Source organism: Oncorhynchus masou, unplaced genomic scaffold (assembly GCF_036934945.1).
Source record: "Oncorhynchus masou masou isolate Uvic2021 unplaced genomic scaffold, UVic_Omas_1.1 unplaced_scaffold_181, whole genome shotgun sequence".
Lineage (NCBI taxonomy): Eukaryota > Metazoa > Chordata > Actinopteri > Salmoniformes > Salmonidae > Oncorhynchus > Oncorhynchus masou.
The window spans coordinates 122501-130000 of NW_027016550.1; the positions used below are offsets into that span (position 1 = coordinate 122501).

At 44.2% G+C, this 7500-nt stretch overlaps 1 protein-coding gene across 2 annotated transcripts in view; it reads left to right on the forward strand.

Annotated features, from left to right (window-relative positions):
• The first annotated feature begins 646 nt into the window (after positions 1-646).
• Positions 647-7500, forward strand: part of LOC135538752 (GRB2-related adapter protein-like) — a 51947-nt gene continuing 45093 nt past the window's right edge. The window contains exons 1-2 of one of the 2 annotated variants that reach the window (XM_064964659.1): positions 647-1091; positions 1962-2059. In XM_064964659.1, the coding sequence (XP_064820731.1) occupies positions 1014-1091; positions 1962-2059 (176 nt within the window). In that variant the 5' untranslated portion in view covers positions 647-1013. The remainder of the gene's footprint in view (positions 1092-1961; positions 2060-7500) is intronic. The other variant, XM_064964658.1, reaches the window with a different exon arrangement.

Here is a 7500-nt window from a genome sequence, read left to right on the forward strand (position 1 = left end):
CAGACAGACGTTCAGGTACAGCTCTTAGAGACACATTAGATACCCTATCTGTTGTTCCTGGAGAGATACAGGGCAGGAACACACAGACAAACGTTCAGGTACCTAGAGACACATTAGATACCCTATCTGTTGTTCCTGGAGAGATACAGGGCAGGAACACACAGGGAGACGTTCAGGTACCTAGAGACACATTAGATACCCTATCTGTTGTTCCTGGAGAGATACAGGGCGGGTGCAGTCTTTCGTTCTAGCCCTGTAATAACAAATCAAATCAAATCAAATTATATTTGTCACATACACATGGTTAGCAGATGTTAATGCGAGTGTAGCGAAATGCTGATTCGTCTGGAAACACACATACACACACACATTGACCTCTGCCCGAATCCGTGTTGTTGTCGTAGTGATTAATCTGATTGGTTGTTTGTTGTGTTTGGTAGCCAATCCCGTGACAGGAAGGCTCAGGGTGGGTGTCGCTGATCGAAGAGGTTCCTCCCCTTTCCTTTTCTCTTAGTTTCTGTGTTTCCACCAACATGACCCACCCACCCACACACACACACACACACACACACACACACACACACACACACACACACACACACACACACACACACACACCACAAATACAGGAACTTCCTCCCACTCGACCCTCTCTCTCTCTCTCTTTCTCTCTCTCTCTTTCTCTCTCTCTCTCATTGTGGTGAGTAGCAGTAGCAGCAGCACTAGTTGTCTCATGGAACTCAGTCAGGCAAATGACCATTCTCCTCTCTCCTCCTCTCTTCTCCTTCTCTCTACTCCTCTCTCCTCTTCTCTTCTCCTCCTCTCTCCTCCTCTCTTCTTCTCCTGCTGTTTTCTCTCTGCTCAGAGGTAGTGGAAAATATATTGCTCCTTCTCTTCTCCTCCTCTCTACTCGTCTCTCCTCCTCTCTTTTCCTCTCTCCTCTCGTCCTCCTCTCACCCCTTGAGCTGGGGGTCAGCGGGGCTCTCTGTGTGTGAGGGAGGGGGGGGTTAAGGATGGAAGCGATGGCTCTCTATTCGTTCCGAGCCACGGAGGGTGATGAGCTCAGTTTCAACAAGGGAAACGTACTTAAGGTAAGAGACACACTCACACACACACTGAGAGACACTCACACACTGAGAGAGAGACACACTCACACAAACACACTGAGAGACACTCACACACTGAGACACACACACACACACACACACACACACACACACTGAGAGACACTCACACACTGAGACACACATACACACTGAGAGACTCTCACACACTGAGACACACACACACACACTGAGAGACACTCACACACTGAGACACACACACACACACACTGAGAGACTCTCACACACTGACACACACACACACACACACACACACACACACACACACACACACACACACACACACACACACACACACACACACACACACACACACACACACACTGTTAGACCGGGGAGATGTCATCAACTGTTAATCACCCCCCCCCCCCACCCGACTTTGAAGTTAACAACGGCTAGACAAGAGGACACTAATATCCCATAACCCTTTGCATGAGTTAGGGATATGCTTCTACATCTGCATTGCTTGCTGTTTCGGGGGGGTTGAGGTCTGGGTTTCTGTTCGGGCACTTTGTGACGTCTGGCTGATGTCAGAAAGGGCTTTATAAAATACATTTGATTGATTGACTGATTGATGGATTGATTATTTGATTGATTGATTGATTGATTGATTGATTGATTGATTGATTGATTGATTAGACAAGAGGATTCTAATCCTCAGAACTCTTGTCATGGAATTATTTTCAACCAAGACACTGATAATGAAGGACATTTCATCAACTACGGTGTGTGTGTGTGTGTGTGTGTGTGTGTGTGTGTGTGTGTGTGTGTGTGTGTGTGTGTGTGTGTGTGTGTGTGTGTGTGTGTGTGTGTGTGTGCGTGCGTGCGTGTGTCCAGGTCATCAACATGGAAGATGATCCTAACTGGTACACAGCGGAGCTCAACAACAAGAAAGGATACGTACCTAAAAACTATATCAATCTCAAACCACACGCGTGAGTACACACACACACACACGCACGCAAGCTCGCACGCACGCACGCACACACACACACACACACACACACACACACACACGTACACACGTACACGTACACACGTACACACACACACTTCTCCACCACCATACGGCACTAAGTACTACAACACACTGATACTGAGTACTACAACACACTAAGTAGTACAACACACTGATACTGAGTACTACAACACACTAAGTACTACAACACACTGATACTGAGTACTTGTAGTTGGTGTTGTAGTTCTAGATCTCAATAGTAGTGAACTGTAGTTGATGTTGTAGTTGGTGTTGTAGTTCTATATCTCAGTAGTAGTGAACTGTAGTTGATGTTGTAGTTGGTGTTGTAGTTGATGTTGTAGTTGGTGTTGTAGTTGATGTTGTATTTGATGTTGTAGTTGGTGTTGTAGTTGATGTTGTAGTTGATGTTGTAGTTCTAGATCTCAGTAGTAGTGAACTGTAGTTGATGTTGTAGTTGATGTTGTAGTTGGTGTTGTAGTTGATGTTGTAGTTGGTGTTGTAGTTGATGTTGTAGTTGGTGTTGTAGTTGATGTTGTAGTTGATGTTGCAGTTCTAGATCTCAATAGTAGTGAACTGTAGTTGATGTTGTAGTTGGTGTTGTAGTTCTATATCTCAGTAGTAGTGAACTGTAGTTGATGTTGTAGTTGATGTTGTAGTTGGTGTTGTAGTTGATGTTGTAGTTGGTGTTGTAGTTGATGTTGTAGTTGGTGTTGTAGTTGATGTTGTAGTTGATGTTGTAGTTGATGTTGTAGTTGGTGTTGTAGTTGATGTTGTAGTTGATGTTGTAGTTGGTGTTGTAGTTGATGTTGTAGTTGGTGTTGTAGTTGATGTTGTAGTTGGTGTTGTAGTTGATGTTGTAGTTGATGTTGTAGTTGGTGTTGTAGTTGGTGTTGTAGTTGGTGTTGTAGTTGATGTTGTAGTTGGTGTTGTAGTTGATGTTGTAGTTGATGTTGTAGTTGATGTTGTAGTTGGTGTTGTAGTTGATGTTGTAGTTGGTGTTGTAGTTGATGTTGTAGTTGGTGTTGTAGTTGATGTTGTAGTTGATGTTGTAGTTGGTGTTGTAGTTGGTGTTGTAGTTGGTGTTGTATTTGATGTTGTAGTTGATGTTGTAGTTGATGTTGTAGTTGATGTTGTATTTGATGTTGTATTTGATGTTGTAGTTGATGTTGTATTTGATGTTGTAGTTGATGTTGTAGTTCTAGATCTCAGTAGTAGTGAACTGTAGTTGATGTTGTAGTTGATGTTGTAGTTGGTGTTGTAGTTGATGTTGTAGTTGGTGCTGTAGTTGGTGTTGTAGTTGATGTTGTAGTTCTAGATCTCAGTAGTAGTGAACTGTAGTTGATGTTGTAGTTGATGTTGTAGTTGGTGTTGTAGTTGATGTTGTAGTTGATGTTGTAGTTGGTGTTGTAGTTGATGTTGTAGTTGATGTTGTAGTTGGTGTTGTAGTTGATGTTGTAGTTGGTGTTGTAGTTGATGTTGTAGTTGGTGTTGTAGTTGATGTTGTAGTTGGTGTTGTAGTTGATGTTGTAGTTGATGTTGTAGTTGATGTTGTAGTTGATGTTGTAGTTGGTGTTGTAGTTGATGTTGTAGTTGGTGTTGTAGTTGATGTTGTAGTTGGTGTTGTAGTTGATGTTGTAGTTGATGTTGTAGTTGGTGTTGTAGTTGATGTTGTAGTTGATGTTGTAGTTGATGTTGTAGTTGGTGTTGTAGTTGATGTTGTAGTTGTTGATGTTGTAGTTGGTGTTGTAGTTAATGTTGTAGTTGGTGTTGTAGTTCTAGATCTCAGTAGTAGTGAACTGTCAACCCTCGCACGGCTGCTGGACCAGACAGCATCCCTAGACACGTCTTCAGAGCATGTGCAGACCAGCTGGTGTTTTTATGGAAATATTAAATCACTCCCTATCTCAGTCTGCTGTCCCCACATGCTTCACGATGCCCACCTTTGTTCCTGTACCCAAGAAGGCAAAGTTAACTGAACAAATCACTATCGCCCATTGCACACACCTCTGTCATCATGAAGTGCTTTGAGAGACTAGTCAAGGACCATATCACCTCCACCCTACCTGACACCCTAGACCCACTCCAGCTTGCTTACCGCCCCAATAGGTCCACAGACGATGCAGTCGCCATCACACTGCACACTGCCCTAACCCATCTGGACAAGAGGAATACCTATGTAAGAATGCTGTTCAATGACTACAGCTCAGCATTCAACACCATAGTACCCTCCAAACTCATCATTAAGCTGGAGGCCCTGGGTCTGAACCTCGCCCTGTGCAACTGGGTCCTGGACTTCCTGACGGGTCGCCCCCAGGTGGTGAGGGTAGGAAACAACATCTCCACTTCGCTGATCCTCAACACAGGGGCCCCACAAGGGTGCGTGCTCAGCCTCCTCCTGTACTCCCTGTTCACCCATGACTGCGTGGCCATGCACGCCTCCAACTCAATCATCAAGTTTGCAGATGACACAACTGTAGTAAGCCTGATTACCCACAATGACAAGACAGCCTACAGAGAGGAGGTGAGGGCCTTCGGAGTGTGGTGCCAGGAAAACAACCTCTCACTCAACATCAAGTTTGCAGATGACACTACAGTAGTGGACATGATCACCAACAACGAGGAGATGGCCTACAGGGAGGAGGTGAGGGCCCTGGCGGAGGGACAACGAGGGGACGGCCTACAGGGAGGAGGTGAGGGCCCTGGCGGAGGGACAACGAGGAGACGGCCTACAGGGAGGAGGTGAGGGCCCTGGCGGAGGGACAACGAGGAGACGGCCTACAGGGAGGAGGTGAGGGCCCTCGGCATGTGCTGTCAGGATGACAACCTCTCACTCAACGTCAACAAAAGGAGATGATCGCGGACTTCAGAAAACAGCAGAGGGAGCAGCCGGGACAGTAGTGGAGATGGTAGCAAGTTCCTCGGCGTACACATCACAGACAAACTGAAATGGTCCATCAACACAGACAGAGTAGTGAAGAAGGCACACCAACCCTGACAAACTTTTACAGATGCACAATCGAGAGCATCCTGTTGGGCTGTACCACAGCACCGCCCTCAACCACAAGGCTCTCCAGTAATAACACATCACCGGGGGAAAACTACCTGCCCTCCATGACAACTACACAACCCGATGTCACAGGAAGGCCATAAAGATCATCAAGGTCAACAACCACCCGAGCCACTGCCTGTTTACTCCGCTATCATCCAGAAGGCGAGGTCAGTACAGGTGTATCAAAGCTGGGACCGAGAGACTGAAAAACAGCTTCTATCTCAAGGCCATCAGACTGTTAACCAGCCATCACTCAGAGAGAGAGAGAGAGAGACAGAGAGAGAGAGAAAGAGACAGAGAGACAGAGAGACAGAGAGAGAGAGAGAGAGAGACAGAGACAGAGAGAGTGAGACAGAGAGAGAGAGAGAGAGACAGAGACAGAGACAGAGAGAGTGAGACAGATAGAGACAGCGAGAGAGACAGAGAAAGAGAGAGACAGAGAGAGAGAGACAGAGAAAGAGAGAGACAGAGAGACAGAGAGAGAGAGACAGATAGACAGAGAGAGACAGAGAGAGACAGATAGTCCGAGAGACAGAGAGAGAGAGAGACAGAGAGAGAGAGTGTTGTGGTGCCCGGAGCGTCTTAACAGAGCTGAGTTGAGCCGCTGTGGACAGCTGTACTGTATTGGACCATACGGTCTGCCTCCCCCTGGGGAAGACACACTCCTCAATCTACATCCCTTTACATAACCATGATACACATCACACAACATGGCTGTTTATCTGTTTGTGTTTGTTACTGGTACATGCTGTTACACAATGATAAAATACCGAACTGGTACATGCTGTACAACATGATAACATATAGAACTGGTACATGCTGTTACCACATGATAAAATACAGAACTGGTACAGGCTGTTACCCCATGATAACATATAGAACTGGTACATGCTGTTACAACATGATAAAATACAGAACTGGTACATGCTGTTACCCCATGATAACATATAGAACTGGTACATGCTGTTACCCCATGATAACATATAGAACTGGTACATGCTGTTGCCCCATGATAACATATAGAACTGGTACATGCTGTTACCCCATGATAACATATAGAACTGGTACATGCTGTTACCCCATGATAAAATACAGAACTGGTACATGCTGTTACCCCATGATAACATATAGAACTGGTACATGCTGTTACCCCATGATAACATATAGAACTGGTACATGCTCTTAACCCATGATAACATATAGAACTGGTACATGCTGTTACCCCATGATAACATATCGAACTGGTACATGCTGTTACCCAATGATAAAATACAGAACTGGTACAGGCTGTTACCCCATGATAACATATAGAACTGGTACATGCTGTTACACCATGATAACATATAGAACTGGTACATGCTGTTACCCAATGATAACATATAGAACTGGTACATGCTGTTACACCATGATAACATATAGAACTGGTACATGCTGTTACCCAATGATAACATATAGAACTGGTACATGCTGTTACCCCATGATAACATATAGAACTGGTACATGCTGTTACCCCATGATAACATATAGAACTGGTACATGCTGTTACAACATGATAACATATAGAACTGGTACATGCTGTTACCCCATGATAACATATAGAACTGGTACATGCTGTTACCCCATGATAACATATAGAACTGGTACATGCTGTTACAACATGATAACATATAGAACTGGTACATGCTGTTACCCCATGATAACATATAGAACTGGTACATGCTGTTACAACATGATAACATATAGAACTGGTACATGCTGTTACCCCATGATAAAATACAGAACTGGTACATGCTGTTACCCCATGATAACATATAGAACTGGTACATGCTGTTACAACATGATAAAATACAGAACTGGTACATGCTGTTACAACATGATAACATATAGAACTGGTACATGCTGTTACCCCAAGATAAAATACCGAACTGGTACATGCTGTCACAAGATGATAACATATAGAACTGGTACATGCTGTTACAACATGATAACATATAGAACTGGTACATGCTGTTACCCCATGATAACATATAGAACTGGTACATGCTGTTACCCCATGATAACATATAGAACTGGTACATGCTGTTACCCCAAGATAAAATACCGAACTGGTACATGCTGTTACCCCATGATAACATATAGAACTGGTACATGCTGTTACAAGATGATAACATATAGAACTGGTACATGCTGTTACCCCAAGATAACATATAGAACTGGTACATGCTGTTACCCCATGATAACATATAGAACTGGTACATGCTGTTACCCCATGATAACATATAGAACTGGTACATGCTGTTACCCCATGATAACATATAGAACTGGTACATGCTGTTACCCCAAGATAA